The 27,058-nt window shown below is 40.1% G+C and overlaps 1 protein-coding gene across 1 annotated transcript in view; it reads right to left on the reverse strand.

The window, feature by feature from the left end:
• LOC122671756 (probable methyltransferase PMT23) overlaps positions 1 to 25,817 on the reverse strand; it is a 70,767-nt gene extending 44,950 nt beyond the window's left edge. Inside the window, exon 1 of the mRNA XM_043869167.1 lies at positions 25,173 to 25,817. Coding sequence (XP_043725102.1) covers positions 25,173 to 25,703 — 531 coding nt within the window. The 5' untranslated portion in view covers positions 25,704 to 25,817. The remainder of the gene's footprint in view (positions 1 to 25,172) is intronic.
• Between the last annotated feature and the right edge of the window lie 1,241 nt (positions 25,818 to 27,058).

Raw genomic sequence — 27,058 nt, forward strand, 5'->3', positions numbered from 1 at the left:
GAAATTCTCCCCAAGAAAGGGTCTTCTATTTGCCAGGCATGGCCATTTGAAGATCGAAGGCTACACAGATCCTGATTGGGCTGGTTCAGTATCTGACAGAAGATCTACTTCTGGGTACTGCACTTTTGTGGGTGGTAATCTAGTTACCTAGAGGAGCAAGAAACAACTAGTTGTAGCTAGATCCAGTGCGGAGACAGAGTTTAGAGCCATGGCTCATGGAGTGTGTGAACTTATATGGCTAAAGAGACTACTTCAAGACTTGAGTTTTGAAACTGAAAGGCCAATGAGACTTTATTGTGACAACAAAGTTGCTACAAGCATTGCCCATAATCCGGTTCAGCATGATCGAACCAAATATATTGAGGTTGATCGACACATCATCAAAGAGAAACTGGATTCTGGTACATTTGTACTCCCTTTGTGAAGACAGGTGATCAAGTAGCAGATATCATCACCAAGGGTCTCATTCCTAGTCTATTTAATATCTTATTATGCAAGCTGGGAATGTATGACATTTATTCTCCAGCTTGAGGCAGAGTGTTAGAGTTATTAGAATGGTTGTATAAGGGTTGTTCTGTCATTGTCTTATTATTAGACATGGCTAAGTTGTATTTCTGTTATTTCTTCTTATTTCTATTTACCCCCTAGGGAGGTCTATGTAATTCTTAGAAATGATTAATGAAGTGAATATGTGTGTTGAGAATCACTCAACATACATATTCGATTATTCTCCCAATCTCTTCTCTTCTTCTCCCTCTCTTCTCTTCTACTCTTCTTCTCCATCTTTGTTGTTGTAAATTACTTCTCCCTTACTAGAATCGATCCTCTTTAAGTTCAAACTCTTACATCTTTACTTTAGCTCTGGAAGTTTTATCCCGGGATATCCAAATTTACACAGATCAGCAGCTCATTACTCCTATCCCTAAATGCAAAGCCCGCAAGCTCTCCCATTTGGCTTTCGCAGACTACCTCATGATTTTCTCCAAGGCTTCCATTAGTTCCTGTGAGTCAATTATGTATTGCTTGCAGCATTTCCAAGTGCTTTCGGGTCTTCAGATTAATCCATCAAAGTCCCTCCTTTTCTTAACCGGGGTCTCTGAATTGGATAAAACTGCTTTGATGGAAAAATGTGGGTTCCCTGTTGGTCAGCTTTCGGTCAAATACTTGGGGCTCCCTTTGATCCCGGCTAGGCTCTCTGCCCATCATTGCACTCCTACGCTGGATCTCACCAGGAAAAGGCTTCAACTTTGGAAAGGCAAGCTTCTCTCTTATGCGGGGCATTTGGTGCTCATCAAATCAGTTCTGCAAGCTTCTTATATTTATTGGTCAGGAATTTATGGGTTACCCCACTCTACCATCAAGTCCTTGGAATCCCTTATGTCTTCTTTCCTCTAGAAAGGCTCTGATTCTTCAAGGTTTCTTCACCCCATTAGTTGGGCTTCAGTTTGCCTCCCAATGGAGGAAGGAGGTTTGGGCATTAGAAGAATCAAGGAGGTGAACTCAGCTGGCATCATCAAGTTGAAATGGAAGATTGCTTCTAGAAAGAGGATTAGAGGAGTATTTGGGTTGATTGGATTTATTCTGGGCTCCTTCGCACGGATTCTATTTGGACAGTCTCAATCTCATCCGATGCTTCTTGGGTTTGGCACAAAATCCTTGCTACCCGCCCTGCTGTTCTAGGAGCTATCTACTCTCGCATTGGTGATGAGAACTCCACTTCTCTGTGGCTTGATCATTGGCACCTTATGGGAATCCTTCTCCATCAGGTCAGCCCTAGAACTATCTATGGTTCTGGGCTGTCTCGAAGTGCTTTGGTGGCTGATATTCTTGATCCGAATGGCTGGCCCCCCCCGGACTCCTCTAACCCTGTTGCTTAATAATATTTGGAGTATCTTACCTTCCATTATTAGAAGACCCCACCATAGAGGAGATTATGTTACTTGGTTGCCGAGTTCTTCGGGTTCCTTTAGCTCTAAAGCTGTTTGGGATCTCATTCGTGCTCATCGTTTGTTAGCTCCTTGGAGGAAACTTGTTTGGTTCAAGCACCATATTCCCCGTCATTGCTTTATGGCCGGGAGAGTCTTTTCCAACTGCCTTCCAATGCAGTCCTTTCTTCACCATCAACACATCGCGGTCCCCCTAGTTGTGGTCTTTGTTGGAATGCAGTTGAGGATCCAACCACCTATTTTTTGCCTGCCCTTTCTCCTCTTCCATCTGGAAAGGCATCCTTGCAAAACGTTGGCCAAGCAATTGTCGGATTCTTCCTTTTGACAGATAATGGATTTGGGTTGATATGACTTTTGGTGGCTCTACCCTCTGTGACGTGGTTGGAAAGTTGGCTTTTTGTGCAGCCATCAATTATATTTGGACAAAACGCAATATCCGGAAATGGACCAACAAATCTCGATCTCATCAACAGATTTGGGATTCCATTTCTTTTTAAATTAAAGCCAAACTTAGTTCGGCTGTTCCCTCTATTTGTATTGACACCCCGAGGAACAGGCTTATTGTTGTATCCTGGGGTCTTTCCTCTATCTCTCTTCGAGCCTCAGATTCCCCTGTTTGGGTCTTAGGCTGTCTGTTTTCCTCTTCTTCTCCCTCCTATTTGAGGGTTGTTGTTTTTCTTTCTTTCCTCTTTGGTAATGAACTTTTTTATTCATCCAAAAAAAAAAAAACTTTGAAATCAAGGATTGGGAGTACAGATTCTTCTATTGCTAAACTTGTTTCTCTTAAAAATAGTAATCATGTACTATCTATGAAATTAGTAGATTTTAAATCTTCTCTTGAAAATTCTGCACCATACAAAAAGAGCTTATCCTTCTCTTTGAACCAATATCAACCAAAACAAAATTTTGGTCCTCATTCTTTCCAAAAGAAAAACTCATTCAATTTTAATCGTATGTTCATACCTGTCGTGGCAAAGGAGGACATTTGAATATAACTATCCTCAAGAACCAACAGTTAGAACTTGAAGATGGATCGATTCTAGTAAGGGAGAAGAGATTTACAACAAGAGAAGGAGAGAAGAGAAGAGAAGAGAAGAGGGAAAGAAGGAGAGAGTTTGGGAGAATCGATTATGTGTGTTGAGTGATTCTCAACACACACATACTAGCTTCATTAATTAATTTCTATGAATTTCACAGACCTCCCTAGGGAGGAAAGAGGAAATAAGAAAAGAAAGGAAAAATACAACTTAGTCATGTCTTATAACAAAACAATGACAAAACTACCCTTATACAAATAATTCTAAGAACTCTAACACTCCCCCTCAAGCTAGAGATTAAATGTCATACATTCCCAGCTTGCACAATAAGGTAAGGCTACGTTTGGTAAATGTCTGAACACCGTTCTGAACTGTTTTTTCATTCTTTAAGAACAAAAAAAGGTCAAATTATGTTTGGCTTGCCGGGTCGTTTTATTGTTCTTTGTAGAACGAACCGGTGGATTTTTTGCCAAAAAACGTTCTTTACAGACCGTCTTGGAGACGGTCTACAAAGAACAAAGAACGAAAAGCATCGCGATTGACGATCAAAATTGTGAGCAACCCTCGAAGACAACCAAAAACCCAAAAACGCAGAAAACCCAAAGGCAGATCTGGGGGGAAAGGAAGAGGAGGAGGAGGCGAACCAGCAAAAGGGTTGATCTCCTCTCTCTCTCTCTCTCTCTCTCTCTCTCGCTTCCTCTCTCTGCTCTCTCAACCTTTCACTCTCCCTGTCTCGTTCTCTCTCTCTCTCGGTCGTTTGTTGGGATGGAGATCTGACTTTGCATTTTTCTCCTTTGTCTCAGGATTTGGAGCAACAACTTGAAGGATTCTGCTACAAGAATCCTCTCTAGCACGACCCTTTGCAACTGAAGTGTGAAGGTGACTCTCTCTCTCTCTCTCTCCCTCTCTCTGTAAGGTCTTGTTCTGTAGCTCTCTACTCTCTCTACCTTTCACTCTCCCTATCTCGTTCTCTCTTTCTCTGTCGGTCGTTTTTTTTTTTTTTTTTGGATGAACTCTCTCGGTCGTTTGTTGGGATGGAGATCTAACTTTGCATTTTTCTCCTTTGTCTCAGGATTTGGAACAACAACTTGAAGGATTCTGCTACAAGGATCCTCTCTAGCACGACCCTCTGCATGTGAAGGTGACTCTCTCTCTCTCTCTCCCTCTCTCTGTAAGGTCTTGTTCTGTAGCTCTCTGCTCTCTCTACCTTTCACTCTCCCTGGCGTTCTTGTAATGGCTGTTTGCAAGTGAATTTCTGAAACTCGATTTGTTCTGAACTTCTTTTACTCGATTTAGTTCGGTTTTTTTTTTTTCTTTTGTTTTCTCTATTTACCTGAATAGAAATTGCTCTGTATGTGTTTGTGTGTGTGTGTGTCTGAGAGAGAGGGAACAAACCAAGAACTTGGAGAAACAAGTTTTTGGTGGAGAGAAAGGGCCTTGAGGGGATTAGGGCTGTATCTTGATTTTGAATAAATTTTGTATCTGATTTTCTTCCTTATGATTTTATCCTTCTATGGTAATGCAGAGTCAGTGTTCTTCTTCAAAAAAAAAAGAACATTTAAATTTTTTTGAGCTATGATCTCTTGATTATGTTGTAAGTTGAGATTGTGAGTCTCTGTTGTTCAGTGGAATTCATGGAGTTTCAGTGGTTCTGCTGAATAACTACTTCTTTATTACCCTTCTAAGAGTTTATTCTATCCCTGTTTGTTGAGATATCAATGGACCCCTTTGAGTGGATTAGGTGAGGAATAAAATAAGGTTTAATGGTTTCTTCTAAATTATGGTATAAATGGTAATGGATTAGGTGAGGAATAAAATAAGAAGAAAGAAAAAGGATTATAGCAAGGAAGGTTTGAAAATTAAAACTTTTGAGTGACTTTGTTCTTTGTATTGCTGGAAAGTTCGAATTCCATCCTTGAAGCTCTGTTTCTCAATTTTGAATAAATTCAACCTGAGAAATGGACTTGGAAAAGAACCAAAATCCATAGTTGCATGAAGAAATTTGAAATCACTGTATTCATAAAATCATGGGGACGCTTAAGTCCTGTGCACCTATTTATATATAACTGGACTGAATAGATTTGGATATATTTTGACTGACCTCAACCAAATCCTATACTGAAGATGGAAACAAAGATTAAAAGGAAAGAGTAACCTACCAAGCTGTTGTTGGAAAGCTTTGGAGGAATCCTAGTTATTGTAACTTTTAAAAAAAAAAAATTGGACTGGAAACTAAAATAGCACAAGTCCCGCCATTATTATGGACTAACAAACCAGCAGGGTAAATTTTAAATTTAAACACATGACCAGAATAATGATTGAAGTCATACGTTCATATTGAAACTCAAACCAGACCCTATGCAGGTCAGATCTAGAGTCTAGATTAAAAGTAATTTTAAAATTTAGATCTGAAATAGACCATAACTGAAAAAGGAAATATGGTACTATTAGGAAAACTTAATTTAAAGTTTCTGTACTGTTTGTACCTGATATTTTGGCTATTCTGTAGTACTGAAATTACTGAATCTTTTCCAGTTTTGAACATTAAAGAATGTTCTCCTATTTATTGTTTTGTTTCCTCTTGGATTTTACTGATGGCTTTGGCTTTGACTTCTTGTAAGTATTTGTTAGTCAGCCTTGATGTTGGTAATGGATCACTAGAGCCTTGTGCATAGCATGTGTCTGTCATCTAAACTTGATGGGTCTTTAGCTCAAATTGGTAGAGCACTTGGAACATGAGCATGTTCCAAGGGGATGGTGGTTCGAATCCACCAAGGCCCAATTTTTATTCAACTGTTCATAGCATTGTCAGTTATGACACTAATCCACACAAGAACCCAATTTTAATGATATTTTCTAAATTTGGCATATTTTTATAATTACTTTGGTTATGTTAATGAGATTTTAATTTTATGCTAAGGATGGTAAGAGAGAAAAGAGTTTTATAAGTATTTTTTAGTGTAATTTAGAAGGAAATGGCATTATTGTAATTAACATCAAATAGGGAAGAACAAGTTTTACCAAACACCATTTTCGTTCTGAAGGGCGTTCTTGAGACCGTTACCAAACAGTCATTTTTGGTCTCAGAACGCTGTTCTAAACAAAGAACGTATCTAATCAAGAACGGGCGTTCTTTGTTCAGATATTTACCAAACGTAGCCTAAATAGACTAGGAATGAGACCCTTGGTGAAAATATCTGTCACTTGATCACCTGTCTTCACAAAAGGAGTACGAATGCAACCAGAATCCAGCTTCTCTTTGATGAAGTGTCGATCAACCTTAATATGTTTGGTTCGATCATGTTGAATCGGATTATGGGCAATACTTATAGCAGCTTTGTTGTCACAATAGAGTCTCATTGGTCCTTCAGTGTCAAAATTCAAGTTTTGAAGTAGTCCCTTCAGCCATATAAGTTCACACACTCCATGAGCCATGGCTCTAAACTCTGCCTCCGCACTAGATCTAACTACAACTGGTTGTTTCTTGCTCCTCCAAGTATCTAGATTACCACCCACAAAGTGCAGTACCCAGAAGTAGATCTTCTGTCAGATACTGAACCAGCCCAATCAGCATCTATGTAGCCTTCGATCTTCAAATGGCCATGCCTGGCAAATAGAAGACCCTTTCCAGAGGAGAATTTCAAGTACCCAATGATGCGATACACCACATCCAGATGTCTACTCCTGGAAGCATGCATGAACTGCCTCACCACTCCAACTGCATAACTAATGTTTGGTCGAGTCAAGGAGAGCTAGATCAGTTTCCCAACTAATCCTTGGTACTTGCCTGCATCTATAAGAGGAGAACCACACTCATCACCAAGCTCATGATCCGGATCAATTGGGGAGGTTGTTGGTTTACACCCCAGCATTCCTGTCTCTTCCAGAAGGTCCAAGACAAATTTCTACTGGTAGATATTGATGCCTTTCTTTGATCTAGATACTTCAATACCCAAGAAGTATTTCAAGAGACCAAGGTCATTGATCTCAAACTGTTTAGCCAGATAAGACTTCAATCTGTTTATCTCAGCAACATCATTCTCAGAATCTCAGTTACTACAATGTCATCAACATAAACAATGAGAGTTGTGACCGTAGCATTTCCTCTCCTGATAAACAAGGTATGGTCAGCTTGACTCTGGTGATACCCATTCTTTAGAATGGCCTATCTAAATCTCTCAAACCAGGCCTTAGGAGACTACTTGAGGCCATAGAGAGCTTTCTTCAAGAGGCACACTTTCCCTCCAACTGAGGGACACTTAAAACCTGGTGGGGGCTGCATATACACTTCTTCTGCTAAGTCTCCATGAAGAAATGCATTCTTCATATCTAATTGGTACAATAGCCAATCTTTATTGGTTGCCACTAAGAGAAGAACCTTGATTAAATTATGCTTGGCTACAAGGCAGAAGTCTCTTGGTAGTCAATGCCATACACTTGACTGTACCCTTTTGCAACCAGCCGAGCTTTATATCTTTCCATTGTACCATTAATCTATATTTGATGGTATAAACCGATCTGCACCCAACTGGAATTCTCCCCTTGGGAAGATCAACCAAAGTCCAAGTACCATTCTTCTCCAGAACTATCATTTCCTCAAACATTGCTTGCATCCATTTTGGATCGGATAAGGCCTCTGTGACATTTTTGGGAATGGAGGAACAAGCAAGGGCAGTGGAGAAAGCAATACATATAGAAGATATAGAATCATAGGAGACAAACTGGGCTATGGGATTAGTACAGGCACTCTTCCCCTTTCTCATAGCAATGGGAAGATCTAACTCAGGAGAAGAAGTGTTACCTGACTAGGGAGGATGAGGCTGAGGATGAGGATCCAAAGAGGACTTTTGGCAGGGCTGCTTTCCTTTTCCCTTCAAGCATTCACCTTTTTTTAATACAAGCAACTGTGTTTCCTTGTGCTCTTTTTCCCTACTAGTATCATCACCACCACTAGCATCAACATCAACAACACCATCAGCATCAATAACATCCACTTATTTGTATTTTCCAATATCAAATAGGAAAAGTGGAGATAGGTAAGGGAGATAAAAGAGATAAAAAAAGGAGTAACATCAGCATCTTGTTTACTTCTAGTAATGCTCTCCCCCTGAAGAGGATGTTGAGGAGAAGAAAAAAAGGACAGACTCAAAGAATGTGACATCTTTCGAGAGAAGTCGCCTTCGGGAAGGAGGATGGTAGCATTTATACCCTTTTGTTGAATCAGAGTAGCCCAAGAAGATGCACTTGAGGGCTTTGGGGTTGAGGGCTTTGGGGTCAAGTTTGGTGCGGACTGATTTGTTGACATTAACATAACAAACACAACCAAACACTTTTGGAGATAAGGAGAAGACAGAGGATTGAGGAGAAAGAAGTGTCAGGGGAGGTTTGGAGCCAAGGAGTGGAGATGGCATCCGGTTAATAAGGAAGGCAGCAATAAGGGGTGCATCAGACCAAAAAGTCTTAGGCACATGCATAGCAAAGAGAAGATTCCTGGTGATTTCCAACAAGTAGCGGTTTTTTCTCTCAGCCACCCCATTTTGTTGAGGGGTGTCAACACATGCCAGTTGATGGATGATGCAATTATCAGTAAAGAACTGTTGGAGCCCCTCATACATGTACTCACCCCCTTATTAGACCTAACAATTTGAATTCAAGTACCAAACTGAGTACTGATAAATTGATAAAAATTCTTGAAAGCATCATAAACATCACTTTTTGCTTCAACAAAACAGTCCAAGTGGACCTAGAATGGTCATCTACAAACGAAACAAAGTAACGAAATCCAAACAATGAAGTAGTGGGACAAGGCCCCCAAACATTAGAATGAACAAGCGAAAAAGGTACAGTAGATCTATTACCATGATAAGGATAAGATGTTCGACAATGTCTAGCAAAAATACATTATTCACACTGAAAAACATAAGAAGGAAAAGAAGTAAACAAATGGGGTAACTGTCTCCCCATAACAACAAAAGAGGGATGACCCAAACGTTGATGCAAAAGCATTATAGACTCCAAGTACTGGCACTCCGACCCATAGTTGTCATGCTCTGGCGCGGAGCATGGCGACCTACGCCATACCCTCTTTGATTTCTTCTTCCCGACTCTCTTTCCCTCTTCGATTTCTTCTTCTGTCTTCGATTTCTTCTTCCCTCTTGATTTCTTCTTCTGTCTTCTTTCCCTCTTCGACGTCTTCTTTCCCCTTCGATTTCTTTCGATTTCTTCTTTCCCTCTTGATTTCTTCTTCGATTTCTGAATTTTCTTCTTAAAACTTGAGAAACAAGAGAAAAATAAAACATGGCTTGAGTATACATCTATTAACACATTAAAAATAGAAAAAAAAAATAAACGTCGACATGCTCGCCATCGATATATCGACGGACACCTCCACCGACTTGGATCGCGTGCGCCGTGACAACTATGCTCGACCACAACACATAAGCTACAGCAATAGATGAACCAGGTAAGCATGGTTCAAGAAGATAGAGTCCTCCTTTCTCAGTCCAACTGCCAATAACCCTCTTTGTCTCCAAATCCTTAAAAAGAAAATAGAAAGGAAAGAAAGTGAGACAACAATTTAAGGATTTGGTTAGATGACTCACTAATAGTAGGTTAGTAGCAAAATCAGGGACATGAAGAACAGACTCGAGAGAAATAGGAGTAACCCTCACAATCTCACATTACCCTTACCAGAGATAGAAGGGAACCATCAGCAACCCTTACCTTGTCCCGACCAGAGCAAATGGAATAGGAATCATAATATTGTGACATACCAGTCATGTGGTCGGAGGCTCCAGAGTCAATGATCCAAGTAGGAGCAGTAGAGGATGCAAACAAAACCTGCAAAGCTGAGGCAAAAGCAGCTAACCATCCAGGGGTAGAACTAGTAGAGGAGTGACTAAGGTGTGACATCAACCGGCAAAAAGCTACAATATCATCCTGGGAAAGAGAATTAGGAGTAGGCTGAGGTCCAAACATCTCAGTCTCGGATGTCACAGAGTAGGCCCTAGCTCTCCCCACTTACCACCACGGGTACCAGTGTTAGAGTTGTTAGTTAATATGTAACAGGGGTAGTTTGGGAACTAGACTGTGGACTAGTTGTCTTATTTTGTATTTTATCTTGTTTATCTCTTTTTACCTTTTACCTCCCTAGGGAGATGGATGTAATAAGTCTATTAGTTCTATTCAAGTAATATAGAGTGTGGAGATTTCTCTCCAACACACAAGAATTACAACCGAAATATCACTCTTCCATTCTCTTACTCTCTTCTTCCTCTCTTCCTCTCTTCCTCTCTTCCTCTCTTCCTCTCCTCCATCTTCTTCCTCTTTTTCTTCCCTACATTCTTAACCTAAAATCCAACTTGGTATTAGAGCTTTAGGTTTGAGAGTCGTATCATCACTCCTTTCCTCATTTTTTCCCTCTCTTTGAGATCCTAGAACTAAAAGGATTTCAAAGAAGAGGTTCCTATGTAAACCTTTTGCTGAAGAGATATGAAATAGGTTCTCTACAACCTATTTAGGTGATTGAAGATGGTCCTTGAGCTACTTTGAAGCTCCATTGAAGTTGTTTTGAAGTAAACCAAGCTGCAGCTAGGGTTTCCGCCAGCTCAAGATTGCAGGCCATGTCTCTCTCTTTCTCGGCATGTTTTTGGAGCTTGGAATAGCTCAATAGAATCGTACAAGGGTCCTATCTATGCTCCAAGTGTGCCTCCTTGATGAATGAAGGTACTGTCTAAGCATAGCTCAGTTTCGTTGGGTCTGTTTTTCTGCCCAGATCTCCGCCAATTGCAGGTTGAATCCATGGCTCAGTTCCATTTCAGCATGGGTTTGGCTGTTGGAGCAGCCCACTAGGATCGTATAAGGGTCCTATTTCTGGTCTTTGTGTTCTCCTTTGATGGATGAGACCCTTCTTTGAGCCTTACTCAGTTTCGTGGTGACATTTTTTCTGCCCAGGTAAACCCGATAATGCTGTATTTCTCTTGTTCTTGCATTTAGGGTATATTGGGCTTCTTGTTTGGTTGAGAAGTGATTATGAATACCTGTATTTGAAATATTGGAGCTTGAATAAGCTGTTTTTACTTCTTGAAGAGTGTGGGAGTGAAGCTTTGTCTTGCTGGAATCTCTGTTTTGTGTTGGGATCATTTCTTTGGGTTGAGTATGCACTCCCCCTTGCTGGTTGTTATCTGTTTATGGTCAAGTGCTCTTTCCCATACGCTATGGTTGATATATCTGCATCTGAGCTTGGTTCGGCTACCTCACAGCCTCTCCCCACAGCTCCTCCAATTGTTTATGAGAGTGTACCTACACAGATCTCCTTTATGAAACTTGATGGTACTAATTATTTGGATTGGTCACACTCTGTGAGGCTTTCACTAAGAAGCAAACGGAAACTTGGGTACATTACAGGTACTATTACGGCTCCAGAGCCTAGTTCACCTACCTATGACCAATGGGAGGCCGACAATTCTACAGTCATGACATGGCTAATCTTCTCTATGACTCCTGTGATTGGACGAAGGTTTATAAGAAAGGAGACTGCCAAGGCCATCTGGGACAGTGTTTCATAGACTTTTGATCGAGTGGGTGACTCTGCCAAGGTCTACCAACTTCACCAAAAGATTAACTCCAAGAGGCAGGGTGATAGGACCATTTCTGAGTACTACAATGCCTTTCTTGGCATTTTAGAAGAATATGACCACTACAGGGATCTCCACTTGAAGGACCCAGAGGATGAAGCTAAGGTATATCGGACTCTTGAAAAAGAGCGTGTCTTCACCTTACTTGGTGGCCTGAACCCTGATTATGAGCCCATCAGGCTTCAGATCTTAGGCCGGTCTCCATTCCCATCTCTTAGTGAGGTCTATAGTTACTTACCGAATGAGGAGACTCAGTGTGTTGCTATGGAGCCAGCTTCTGTATCCTCTCTTGAGAGGTCAGCCCTCAACTCCAGTTCTTCCCGAGACACCCGTGGCGGTGGTAGAGGCTCGGGGCCTAACCGAGAGGTAGCCAATACAGTGGAGACAGTAGGTGCTAGTGGAGTTGGTCGAGACCGGTTTAAATGTGATCATTGTGGGAGAACTGGACACACCAAGGATAGGTGTTGGTCTCTTCATGGCCGTCCTCCTGGCACACGTGGTCGTGGTGGCCGTAGAGGGGGAGCTCAAGCTCACTCTATGATGACTGAGGCAGATGCTACACAGGATGACTCCGCCTTTATGGATACAGTGGTTCGTCGGGTCATGTCACAGCTTAGCACATCTTCTACACCTTCTACAGCCAGCCCCTCATCATCCTCAGCTTTACAGGTCTCTACTTCAGCCTCTACTGCAGCCCAGTCTTGGGTCATTGACTCTGGTGCCACTGACCATATGACTGGTACGTCCCATAATTATGATTCCTATACCATTTGCTCTGGTAAGGATAAGGTTAGGATAGCTGATGGCTCCCTATCCTCCATATCTGGTAAGGGTAGTATTCCTGTCACCTCATCTATTTCTCTTACTTCAGTTCTTTATGTTCCTAACCTTACAATTAATCTTTTATCTGTTAGTCACTTGACGAAATCTTTAAATTGCTGCGTCACATTTTTTCCTTCTCACTGTCTTTTTCAGGTTTTGGTGACGAAGAGGATTATTGGAAGTGGACGTGAAGAGCAAGGCCTTTATCTTTTTTATCCTTTTTTCCCCACAGCTCAGTCTTATGTGTGTGGCCGTACTGATAGTAGTTCTGTGGAGTCTGTTATGTTATGGCATCGTCATCTTGGCCATCCATCTTTTGTTGTAATGAGGAAACAGTTGCCTCATTTATTTTCTTCTGTTGCTTCTTCTCATGTTTTTCAATGGGAACCATGTATGTTTGCCAAACATTGTCGTTCCTCTTATCCATATCATCGTAATAGAACTGCCGCTCCTTTTCATATTGTGCATATTGATGTGTGGGGACCTTCCCCTAACCTCTTTATTTGGTTATCGTTACTTTGTGTCCTTTAATGATGATTTTTCTCGTGCTACTTGGACTGTTCTTATGAAACATAAAAGTGATGTTTGTGAGGCTTTTAAAACCTTTTATCAGATGATTCTTACTCAGTTTAACACTCGTATCAAAGTCGTTCGATCTGATAAAGGGGGGGAATACATGTTTGGTGGCCTCCAAACCTTCTTCACTAATAATGGCATTCTCCATCAGCTAGCATGTGTTGACATACCCCAACAAAATGGGGTTGCTGAGAGGAAGAATCGCCATTTATTGGAGGTCACCCGCAGTCTCTTGTTTGGTATGCATGTCCCTAAGACTTTTTGGTCTGCTGCACTTCTCACTGCCTCTTTTCTCATCAATCGCATGCCTACCAAACTTCTTGATTTCAAATCTCCCTTGGACATCTTATCTCCCAAGGCTTCTGCTTGCTCTCTTCCTCCTAAAGTCTTTGGTTGCATTTGTTATGTGCATGTAAACAAATCTGCACGCACTAAACTTGATCCCAAAGCCCTCAAGTGTCTCTTCCTTGGGTACTCTTCTACTACCAAGGGTTACAAGTGCTACCACCCTTCTTCTCGTCGGTGTTTTATCTCCAAGGATGTTACCTTCCTTGAATCTGTTCCTTTCTTTACCCCTTCTCAACATCCTCTTCAGGGGGAGAAGTGTGGAAGTGAACAGGCTGCTGATTTCCTTCATTCTCCTATCCCCATCTCTGTTTGACATTGGTACACACAAGACTGTGGATGTGGTTAATACTGGTGATCAATCAGGTGTGAATACAAAATTGGTGGTTGAAAGTAGTCCTAGTAAGGAGAAGGATTATTACCACATTACATACAAAAAGGGTGAAGGCATACATAACCAAGGAAAGCAGGCCTACCAAGAGTCCTCTTTGGATCCAGATCCACATCTTGAGATTCATCACTCTCAGCCAGGTGACATCCCTTCTCCTTCATGTGATTTAGACCTTCCTATTGCTGTTAGAAAAGGGAAAAGAGCTTGTACTAATCCTATAGCCCAGTTTGTTTCCTATGATGCTCTTTCTGCTACTAGTATTGCCTTTATTACTGCTCTTTCTACAGCTTCTATTCCCAGGAATGTTAGTGATGCTATGTCTGATCCAAAGTGGAGACAAGCTATATCTGAGGAGATGATGACACTTGAGAAAAATGATACTTGGCAATCGGTGGATCTTCCCAAGGGACGTGTTCCAATTGGGTGCATATGGGTCTCTACAATTAAGTATAAATCTGATGATACTGTTGAGAGATACAAAGCAAGGTTGGTTGCCAAGGGGTATAGTCAAGTCTATGGGATTGACTATCAGGAGACATTCGCTCCTGTGGCTAAGCATAACTCTATAAGAGTTCTTTTATCACTGGCTGCCAACAAAGATTAGCCATTATATCAATTAGATGTACAGAATGCCTTCCTCCATGGTGACTTGGAAGAGGAAGTGTACATGCAACCCCCACCAGGCTTCAAAATGCTTTCAGCTGAAGGAAAAGTTTGCCTCCTCAAGAAGGCACTATATGGTCTCAAACAATCACCAAAGGCATGGTTTGAACGCTTCCGGCAAGCTATTTTGAAGAATGGATATTCCCAAAGCCAAGCTGATCACACTCTCTTTACTAAGCGGGGCAATGGTACCATCACAGCCCTCATTGTTTATGTTGATGACATTGTGGTCACAGGAGATGATATAACTGAGATAGCCACACTGAAAAGATACTTGGCACAACAGTTTGAGATCAAAGATCTGGGCCCCTTGAAGTACTTCTTAGGAATTGAAGTATCAAGGACCAAGAAAGGAATCAACATATGTCAACGGAAGTTTGTTCTTGATTTACTGACAGAGACAGGGATGTTGGGCTGCAAACCAACAAATTCTCCTATTGAGCAGAATCACAAACTAGGAGAAGATTGTGGTCCTTCTCTTGTTGATGCGGGAAAGTACCAAAGGCTGGTTGGGAAGCTTGTCTATCTTGCTATGACACGCCCAGATATCTCCTATGTTGTGCGAGTGGTGAGCCAATTCATGCATGCTCCCAAGAGTGGCCACTTGGATGCCGTGTATCGCATTCTTAGGTATTTAAAGTCTTCCCCAGGGAAAGAACTTTTGTATGCCAGACACAATCACTTGAGAGTGGAAGGTTTCACTGATGCAGACTGGGCTGGCTCTATTACAGACAGGAGATCTACTACCGGCTATTGTACCTTTGTGGGAGGTAATTTGGTTACATGGAGGAGCAAAAAACAACATGTTGTAGCCAGATCCAGTGCAGAGGCAGAATTTAGAGCTATGGCTCATGGAGTGTGTGAACTCATATGGTTGAAAAGACTTGTTCAGGAACTGGGATTTGACACTGAAGGCCTTATTGTGATAACAAGGCTGCCATCAATATTGCCCACAACCCTATTCAGCATGACCGAACTAAGCATATTGAGGTGGATAGACACTTCATCAAGGAGAAGATAGACTCTGGCTGCATTTGTACTCCTTTTGTGCAGACTGGTGATCAACTAGCAGACATCCTCACCATGGCCCTTGCCTCTCCTCAGTTCAGTTCTCTCCTAAGCAAGTTGGGAATGCATGATATATATTCTCCAGCTTAAGGGGGAGTGTTAGAGTTGTTAGTTGATATGTAACAGGGGTAGTTTGGGAACTAGACTGTGGACTAGTTGTCTTATTTTGTATTTTATCTTGTTTGTCTCTTTTTACCATTTACATCCCTAAGGAGATGGATGTAATAAGTCTATTAGTTCTATTCAAGTAATATAGAGTGTGGAGATATCTCTCCAACACACAAGAATTACAACCGAAATATCACTCTTCCATTCTCTTGCTCTCTTCTTCCTCTCTTCCTCTCCTCCATCTTCTTCCTCTTCTCTTACCTACATTCTTAACCTAAAATCCAACTACCAGATGTTCCACCACGCATACCAGGGGGCTGTCCATGAAGACCCCAACACCTGTCCTTAGTGTGCCCCAATTTTCCACAGTAATTACATTTAAATCTCTCTCGGTGATCTCCCCGAGTTGGCCCTTGGACTTTCCTCCCACTTATCCAGTCTCTATGGGAGCTAGAAACAAAAGTTGATCGCTCCATTGATGGTGCCGTATCCATGGTAGCTCTGCTGGTTTCCCTACTTTGCAAGTAACTAAACATTTCATCCAAGGATGGAAAGGGAGACCTCCCTAAGATCTGCAGACGAATGGGCCCATACTCTGGGTTGAGTCCACTAAGTAAAGAAAAGATCCTTTCTACTTCTTGGTTTTTGTAGGCCTTGATTTCAGCTTCAGAGTTGGACAGTCGAAGGTACCTATAGTGATCTTATTCCTGCCACAAACTAATAACAATGTTGTAGTAGTCGGAGATACTCTTATCACCCTGTGTCATATTGGTGACTTTTTGGTGGATTTGGTACACATTGGCATAGTCACCAACTCGATCAAAAGTCCTGGTGACACTATCCCACATGTCCTTTTGCAGTCTCCTTGTCCATAAATCTCCTACTTATCTCCAGTTTCATGGAAAAAACCAACCAAGTCATAACTGTGGAGTTCTCAGTCTCCCACTTCAGATAACCTGGATCAGTAGTGGCAGGCTCCTTAATAGAGCCAGTAATATACCCCAACTTTCCCCTACTTCGCATGGACATCTTCACAGACCGAGACCAATCTAAGTTGTTGGTATTGTCCAACTTCACAACAGAGATTTAGGTGTTGGGGTTATCAAAGGAAGTAATAGTGGGGTGGAGTCCACCCAAACCACCAGTAAAAGCTTCCAAAGGTCCACTGACCTCAGATCCAGACATGCCAGACATTGTAGACATGATATGTAGATACTCAACAAACCAACAACAAACAAAAAAACTTGCACAACAGTCCAGCTAACAAAGGGGGGCAAATCAACAACCAACAGTCCAGCTAACAAGCAACCCGAGAGCAAACCCTTGATGAAAAATCATGAAAAGTCACAACCAACACTCAATATGCACTTTGGTTCCATTCCACAATAGCCAAAGGCATTCAAATAGTTGACATCATCAATTAAGGGACCATTTCACCCATTACAGCCAATAAAAAACTCAACAAGAAGAGAAACCAGAATCTATCGATACCTGGGAAGCACCGATGAGTTGAGGTAAGCTCCTCAATCAGCTCCTTTCAATAACCAAGCTGTTGGGGGTCTGAAAGAAGGCCCTCAGGCGATTCAAATGCCTCAGTCCTCATTCCAAATAGTGAAGAGATAAGAGAGAGATGAGCAGAATGCTCTACAGGCTGGCGGTAATGCTCTGTCCAGCTTCTAGGGCTTCAAAACACTTTGTGAGCTGAGAATATCTCTCCATTGTTGTTGAGTTGAAGGATACAGCTCCAAAGAATGTAGTATGTGTGATTGTTTCACATAGTATAGCCTCTAATGGAACCCTCTACCTTCCTAGGGTTCCAAGAAGAGGTGAAGAAAAGAACCAAGCCTTAGTCGACTCTCAAACCAGTGGAAATAGCTCTGATACCAAGTTAGAACTTGAAGATGGATCGATTCTAGCAAGGGAGAAGAGATTTACAGCAAGATGAAGAAGGAGAGAAGAGAAGAGGGAAAGAAGAAGAGAATTTGGGAGCATCGATTATGTGTGTTGAGTCATTCTCAACACACATATTAGCTTCATTAAACAATTTCTATGAATTACACAGATCTCCCTAGGGAGGAAAAAGGAAATAAGAAAAGAAAGGAAAAATACAACTTAGTCATGTCTTATAACAAGACAATGACAAAACTACCCTTACACAAAATATTCTAACAACTCTAACACCAACCTCCCAGGACCCAAAATGAAATGGGTACTAAAAATCTCTCTTCTATGTCTACATGCTCATGCGTGCCTAAAAGCTCAATCAAGAAAGGAACTTACACCGAGACAAGTCACCCAATGTACTCTATAAAGGGAGCATGTATGAGTATGCAGGGTTATTCTCATAGTAAATTCAAGCACTTGTATAAAGACTTCATTTTACAATGTTTCCATCAGTATGCAGGGTTATTCTCATAGTAAATTCAAGCACTTGTATAAAGACTTCATTTTACAATGTTTCCATCCAAGCAGCTGTTTTAAATGTTCCTACTCATTGAGAACTTTGTAGTCATTAGATCCTTTGGCTGTGCACAAGCAACACATGTTTGAACCATCATTCAGCCATATTGCCTTATTCCACAGCTTTGCAGAACAAAACCCAGAAAATTTCCCAAAGAAAAATCTGAATTTGTAGTCATTAGATCCTTTGGCTGTGCACAAGCAACACATGTTTGAAACATCATTCAGCCATATTGCCTTATTCCACAGCTTTGCAGAACAAAACCCAGAAAATTTTCCCAAAGAAAAATCTGAATTTTTTCAATTAATGGTTACATTAAGAAAAAGAAACATTTTCATGAAAAAAAAAAAAGAAAGTAAAACAATAACAAGAGATAGGTCATAGGTCACCAACCCAGACAGTTACAAAATAGGATATGTCCCAAAGGGAGATAACGTGTACCCACTCCACCTTAGCTAGTTCATCAACCAATGCATTAGACAACTGCATCCTCCAATTAAATGCTAGGTGATGCAGAAGCCAAGCTGTTTGGCCCTTTGGCCAGAAATACAAGAAGGGGACTCATGGGAGAAGCGCTGGTTCACTTCACCAACCTACTGGGCCATAGGGCCAACCAACTTTAAGTTGGGCCAGCCCAATAGGGCTAGGAGTTGCTGGGTCTCTCAAACCCAGAATCGTGGGGGTATACTTGTCAATTTATTGACAAGAATTTTGTAACTTCAAGTGGGGCCGAATTGCACTTATAGTGGTCCCCATTTGAAGGTATGAGTATCTATTATGTTCCTAAATTAGATCAGTCAAGTAATTAGGAAAGTTTCTATTTTCTAGATTGAAGTTAATTAGTTAAGTTTCTATTTTCTTCTTTCTTGAGGAGCAAGCTTTGCCCTCTATATATTTGTAATGGGTTTAAGAAGCCCCCCACGATTTATGAAGATGAATAAAAATTTACTTTGCTTTGCGGCAAGTGAGCTTTCTTTCTCAAGTTGAGTGTTTGACTTGAAGGGCTGAAGGAGCCTGGCTGGGAGAGCCTAATCCATCTATCCCCTCAACCATCTATTTCTTATTTTCTCCACTCTCCTTTTTCTCCATCGAGCCTGGTTTGCTGTGAAGCTTCTCCACTGCACAGAAAGCCATCCGAGATCTGTGACTGCTGCTCCAAACTGTTCTAAATTGCTGCTACTGCTGCTGGAGATCCATATCACCCTCCATTCACCACTAACCTTGCTAGGTTTGAGACTCAGTTTCCCCCATTCATTCCCTCCACTCGATACTCACCTCCACCTCCATTCCCTATTTTCACCTTCAACCTTCCATCACCCATTATAACCATCAGGATTGGTTTGAAGTTGCAGAACAGGTTCTACATACCAAGTTTCACACTCGATTGCTGCTGGAGACCAACACAGCCTGATTTGGAAGGTTTTCCCTTAACCTTATATTTTGGTGGTTCCTTGATAACTTCACATCGAGCCATCAGAAGTAAACCAAATCTTGAAGACAGCCTCTCCCTAGCATTTTCTACCTTTGATCCAAAGGAGGTGTCCATCAGTTGGCTGGTTTGGCTAAAACCCTAACCTTCTAATTTATGGTTCTGTTTCTAATTTAAGTTTGTGGGTTTTTTTTGGACTGGTAGTCCAGCCTTACATTACTAGGTCCCCAGGCCTTCCGATGGACCTAGCTGTCCTGATGGATGCGTGTACCTCCAAGGAACCCCTAAACACAAGTTCAACTATCTGATGACTAACACCAAAATGCCCTCAATAATGTCACTTGATTATCAATAGGAAGACACAATTTTAAGCCTTTAATCACCGCCTTTAACCTGCAGAAATTGAGCCCTTCACACTGAAAGGACCAGAAAAAACAAAGATAGTGATAACCATGTGGTCTCAATTAACACCTAATCATATCGTCAAGGCGACTAGGTGACCCAAGGTGGTAGAGGGGCGCCTAAGGCGACTAGGTGACTATATGTAATAAAGCAATAATAGTCTTATATAATTAAAACAATCTGTAACATAGAAGCCATATTAATGCAGTATGATAGAATTATGCTAGTAATGACCTAATATGAGAAAATCAACATACAATAAACAAAGTATAGGATATAATATAATTCAATGAAAAACAAAGCAATAAACACAAACCAACATAAACTCGTGAAGTGACAATAATGCGTGTTGATGCCTTGGACACCTAGGCGGTGCCTAGCGACGCCTTGACAACTATGCACCTTCTACCAGGCGGCCCAGGGCCACCAAACTACCATCAATGTTTAGTTTGACACCATTAGAAGGGGGAGAAATCAACTCATGATTTATGCAGAAAGTCAAATGAAGAGAAAGCCAATGACGTCCACTGTCTCGTAACATAGTCGTTTGGTATCCGTGAAAAGCCTCACCAAAGTAAACACCCACCTAGCTGTCTCACAATAATAATCTCAGGCATCTCCTTGAGACACCCTCAAAACATTCCCCCCCTCCCCCTCTTTTTTTGAAAGCATAGTATCTTTCGCCAGATTTGGGCAAGAAAGTACTTGTTCCACTGTTGTTTTAAGTTATAACAACCCATTTGATGCCACTGCAGCTGCCACTAATCATATCAGTATCCTTCTTATTCTTCCCCACATCAAATTTCAGCTCTCAGGTGGACTAGAACTCTTATTTCTCCACTATTCAATCCAAGAAAGAAGATCTGAACAGAATACATATAAATAGAAGCCTCCACATCAACCTTTTATGAAAAGTATATATGCCTCACTTTGGATGGAAACACAACAAGTTCTGGATCTTCTAAACAAGAACTCCAAGGGAAGAATTATCATGTTCAAAGAAAAACTTTTTCATTGATGATCCATTAAAGCAGCAGAATCTTGGGCTGATAATGCAGGCATCTTATTAGCTAAATCTTGGATGCTCTCAGGACTGTTTTGAACTTGGAGGGATTCAAAAATGGTGGTCAACATCCTCCTAAATAGCACACATCATCGTTTGAGAAGATTGGTCTAATATATAAGATATCTGGTTCCCCTGCTCTTAAAATTTATCTGAAATTAGGACTTCATATTTGTACAAACTGTCTAGTATGGCTTCAAATTGGTCAGATGAAAAAAGGCAATTCCTTGAGCAGCTCCTTTGCTAGGTGTCTTAATTTTCACTGTGATGCTGAAGAGTATCATCAGGTCTTAAGTGATGTAGCCTGCTAGGTTCTGAACAACTCTCCAACCCAGAGAATACAGTATTCTATGGCTTCAAATGTGTAAGTAGAATCCAGTGTGGCCCAATTGGCCGGTAGATAAAGGCAATTCCTTGGATGGTCTTGGTTTGATTCTTCACTTTGATGCTGTTAGTCTTGTGAGTAGTGATACAGAATTCATCATATAGCAATCCCTAACATTATCAATATATGATTTGAGAGTCTTTTCTAGGAGACTCCTAATTTACAATATCAAAATGAATCTTTAACAATGGGAAACAGAAGCTCTTAACTTATACAACAACAACTCAGCCTTATCCCAACTAAATGGGGCCGGCTACATGGATCCTTGCCCATCAATCCACTCTATTCGAGGTCATAGTTTATACAAGGCCTAAGCTATGCATGTCTTTCCTCACCACTTCTCCTAGGGTCATTTTAGGCCTGCCCCTACTTCTTTTAGTTCCTTCAATCTGAATCAAATCACTCCTCTATACTGAAGCATCCCATGGCCCCCGTTGAACATGGCCATGCCACCTCAAACAACTTTCTCATAGCTTATCATGCATCAGGGCTACTCCCACATCAACTCTAATATGGTCATTCCTTACTTTATCTTTGCTAGTTATGTCACACATCCATCTCAACATCCTCACCTCCGCTACACTTAGTTTATCTAAATGACACTTCTTAACTTCCCAACATTCTGCACCATACATCATAGCCGGTTGTATGACTGTCCTATAAAATTTTCATTTAAGCTTTAAAGCAATATGTCGATCACACAACACTGTAGACGCACCTCTCCACTTCATCCAGCCTATTTTAATTCTCTCAGAAAAATCATCCTCTATATCACCTTTTTTATTTATGATTGAGTTCAGATACCTAAAAATAATCACTTTACGGAATCTCACTCTCAGCAATTTTCACCACTTCATTATCCATCCTAGGGTAACTAAAGTTACACCACATATACTCCATCTTCATTCTACTTATCTTAAAACCTTTTACTTCCAAGGTTGATCTCCATAACTCCAACTTACTATTAATCTTTGCTTTTGTCTCATCCACCAAAACAATATCATCAGCAAAAAGCATAAACCAAGGAATCTCATCTTGAATGTCCCTAGTTAAATCATCTATGATAAGTGCAAACAAATAAGGGCTTAAAGCCTTGATGTAACCCAATTCTAATTAGGAATTCACTACCTTGACCCCCACGGTTCTCACACTAGTCACCACACCATTATACATATCTTTAATAATGTCCACATATTTACTTGAAACATTTCTCTTCTCTAGTACAACAACAAACAAATTAAGACTCTATCATACGCTTTTTCTAGGTCAATAAGACCATATGGAGTGCATGGCGCATTAACTCTTCAAGGACTCTATCATACACTTTTTCTAGGTCAATAAGACCATATGGAGATCCTTTAATAGCATCTGTCGTGGATCTACCTGCCATAAAACCAAATTGATTCTCCAAAATAGTAGTTTCTCGTCTCAAGTGGATTTCAATGACCCTCTCCCATAATTTCATAGTATGACTCTCTAGTTTTATGCCTCTATATTTATTGCAGCTCTGAATATCACCTTTATTTTTGCAAATCGGAACCACAATGCTTCTCCTCCATTCATCTGGCATTTTCCTTGTGCTCATAATCTTGTTAAACATTTTGGTTAACCAAGATAAACCACAAATTCCTAAGCTCTTCCACACTTCTATTGTGACCCATCTGGACCTTGTTCCTTGCCTACTTCCATCTTTCTCAAAGTTACTTTTAACTTCAGACACCCTAATTTTTCGTATATATCTACGCCATGTGGATGAGTAATGCAGTCTACCAGGCCACTACTACTCGAAATGTCTTCATTTAGTAGGTTGTAGAAATAATCTTTCCATCTCTCCTTAATGTCCTCATCCCTTATTAGCACTCTACCATCTTCACTTTTAATACATCTAACATGATCAAAATTACTCTTCCTTTCCCTCATGTGTTTAAATTATTATAAAGATCTCCATATTTCTTCGCCCTTGCTTTCTCCACAATCTTCGTAGCTTCATTTCTGGCAGATTTATACCTTTTTAGGTCCTCCACATCCTTAGTCTTTGGTCATGTCTTAAAACAAGCTTTCTTAGTCTTAATGCTTTCTTGAACCTCATCATCTCACCACCAAGTCTCCCTAGTGAAAATGTGGAATAATTTTTTTCTTTCGATTCCCATAGGGCATCTTTAACAACCTTCTTAATACAAGTCGTCATCTCGTTCCACATCGTATTAGTGTCCCTAAAAGTCCCACTTTTCTTATATGACCACTTTTTCAACAAATGAATTCAAGGTAACTCCTTTTACGCTCCGGTACTTTATCCTAGGGTAAATAAGCTCCCCTTTCTTAAGATTCTAAGAAATGAGGCACATATCCATGACCACTAATCTATGTTGAGTGGTTAGGCTTTCCCCTGATATAACCTTATAGTCCTTACATAACATTCTATCGGCCCTTCTAGTTAGGAAGAAATCTATTTGGCTACTATGATGCCTACTTTTTTAGGTAACTAAATGCTCCCCTCTCTTTTCAAAGTAAGTGTTTACAATGGATAAATCAAAAGCCACAGCAAAATCTAAAACTGAGATCCCCTCCTCATTCCTCACTCCAAGACCATAACCCCCATGTATACCTTAATAGCCTCTACGGTCTCTCCCAATATGTCCTTTCAGATCACCTACTATAATAATATTCTCCTTGACTAAAACATTGTACTCATCCATCCATGTGCTCCCAAAATTATAACTTACTACTTTCATCCAATCCTAATTGGGGTGTGTAAGCACTAATTATATTGACAACCTCTTTCTCCAGCACAATCTTGATGGATATTATTCTATCTCCAAATCTTTTAACATTCACCACATCATTCTTTAACTCTTTATCCACTACTATGCCCACTCCACTTCTATTACTTTTATCCCCCTATACCAAAGTTTAAAGTCCTCCAATTCCTTAGCTTTTATACCGTTCCATCTAGTCTCTTGAATATGCTATATTAATCCTTCTTCTCCTCATGACATCTATCAAATCTAGACCCTTACCTGTTAAAGATCCAATGTTCCAAGATACTAATCTAATCCCATGCTTTTGGACTAGCTTCTTTACCCGCACTCGTCCACCGTGCGAGAACAATCCTTGCCTACTTGTCACCACATCCGAGTACCGACGTGGTGCGTCACATACAAGGTACGTCCTAATATAAGGTTGACAAGACATAAAACCTAATTAATAAAATATTACACTCATAATATGGATCCATGCAAAAGATACTCTATCAAATTAATGCCAATCCACATCAGATGGTAATGGTTCTACCATATCTGACTTCAAAAATATTGTATTTACATTTTACATTCCTTCAATCTTAATAATCTCTATGGAACAGCTCATTGGAGTTTCCCACATTGTTTTCCATTTTCTCAGGCACTCGAATCCTTCCAAGCCCAGCATATTTTCTGGCATACAACGATGTTCTATCGCCCTAGTAGAATGAGAGAATGGAAAGAACATTTGCATGAAACGATCTTTGAGACAACAATAAAGTTTTATACACCAATGGTTCATATTGCTCCTGCCACAGAAATGATTAATAGTGGTTAATCTCATTTCCTTCCATTTCAAAATTTTCAACCATTCCAACACACTTCTGTCCATATTCCACTAGTGCATTTCATAAATGTAGGTGTTGCATAAGTCTCTAAGTTCGTTCAGTTGGAGATAGCTAACCAGCCCTGGGTAATTTAAATCAGAAACCAAGCAAGTAAGGCTAAAATTTCTGGTTTGACTATTGAAAAGCTCTGATTTGCCAAAATTCATAGCATCTTCGACAAAATAATCCAATTCAATAGTTTTATTCAATCTCACCGTGTCCTTACTCTTCGGCCACGGAACGGGTATTTTATAACCCTGAGGAAGAGGAACCAAACACTGGGGGCTAGGATTCGGGCAAAGGCGTTGCCTGTGCTCCATGTGCCGTCTCGACTTCAATGCCTTTATCGCCTTCATGTTATCAAGACAGGGTATGTAATCAACAGCCACCGGACCCTTACAAAGATCCCAAGTCATTAAATTCAATCCTCCACCGCCATTGGAAATCTGATCAGGAGGAGAAGAAACTATTAGCTCCACTCGCGCTTTCTCTTTCCTGTTAGGGCTTTGGGGAAGAGGCGGAGCAGGAGGAGGAGGAGCAGTAAGAGGAGGAATTCGAGGAAATGGGTTCGAAGCATTATTGGCACGCGAAGCGATCGCACGAGAATTCTGGAGATCAGTGACGGGTAGGTGAGTATAACGGTTGTTAGTGAGAAAAAGAACAGAGAAGCAGAACAGCAGAACAAAGGAAGCGAAGAGAAATGGGTATTTCCTCTCCTTTATGAGACTCTGTAACGATGGTTCCATTATTGGCCTTCTTTAAAGAAAGATCGAGTCGTTCACAGAGGCTTCTCAAAATACAGAAAGGAAGAGCAGGAAACATACAAAGAGATCAAGATCAAGCATGGACGAAGAAATTGATGCATTGGAGAGAGTTGACTCTAAAATGTCATTAAAGATTATATAAAATGGAAAGAGAAGAGAAGAGAGACTGAGTCGCAGATGAGAGGCGCTGGGAAGTGGGGAGCCATGAATGCATGAAAGAAGAAAATCACAAGTTGGGTTTGTTTATTTTAATGCTTTGGATCTGAATACTGTGTTTCTGTTATACGAGAATAATATGTTAATGCATTTGGAGGGAGAATGTCAGACTTTGTTGGTTTAGTTCGTCACTTTTTCCAAGAAGTTTCCATGAAAATATGGAATGATCACCAGTGATATTACAGCCTTACAGGGTATCAATTTCCAGCCCGGTTTCAACAGAATCGAACCTTTATCGGTTTGAACCGTATAAGATCGATCAAATGGTCTAATCGAAACCAATATTAAACCCGGACCAAAAGCTATAAAGAAACCAATAAAAAGTAAATGGAAAAAAATCATTTTCAGTATTTTTTAATGCATATATATATATATATATATATATCATATCATATCATATCATACTATCATATTTTATTATTATTATTATATAAAAGCACGTTGTGGCAAATCTTTCAGTTACCTATTCTACCTTTCATTCTTATCCAAAATTCCGTTCTTCAAATCTTAATCTTTATGTCATTCTTTCTTATAATTTCATAATCTTAGGTATTCTTAGCATTAATTACTATTTTTAATTAATATTAATATTAATAATATTTATTATTATTTAAAGTAAATCTTTCAATTACCTCTTTCATCCTTCATTTTTATCTTAAATTTCAATTTTCTAGTTTTAATCTATAGGTCATTCCTTTTCATAATTTCATAATCTTAGGTACCCTTAGTATTAATTATTGTTTTTAATTAGTGGCAAATCTTTCAATTGCCTATTCTACCCTTCATTCTTATCTAAAATTTCATTCTTCAAATCTTAATCTTTATGTCGTTCTTTCTTATAATTTCATAATCTTAGGTACCCTTATTATTAATTACTATTTTTAATTAATATTAATATTAATAATATTTATTATTATTTAAAGCAAATCTTTCAATTACTACTTTTATCCTTCATTCTTATCTAAAATTCCAATTTTCTATTCTTAATCTATAGGTCATTCTTTTTTATAATTTCTTAATCTTGGGTACCCTTAGTATTAATAATTATTTTTAATCAATAATATTTAATTATATTTAAAAATATGCGTTTTTATGTTTGTTTTTATTTAAAATTCATGGTT

Source organism: Telopea speciosissima, chromosome 8 (assembly GCF_018873765.1).
Source record: "Telopea speciosissima isolate NSW1024214 ecotype Mountain lineage chromosome 8, Tspe_v1, whole genome shotgun sequence".
Taxonomy (NCBI): Eukaryota; Viridiplantae; Streptophyta; class Magnoliopsida; order Proteales; family Proteaceae; genus Telopea; species Telopea speciosissima.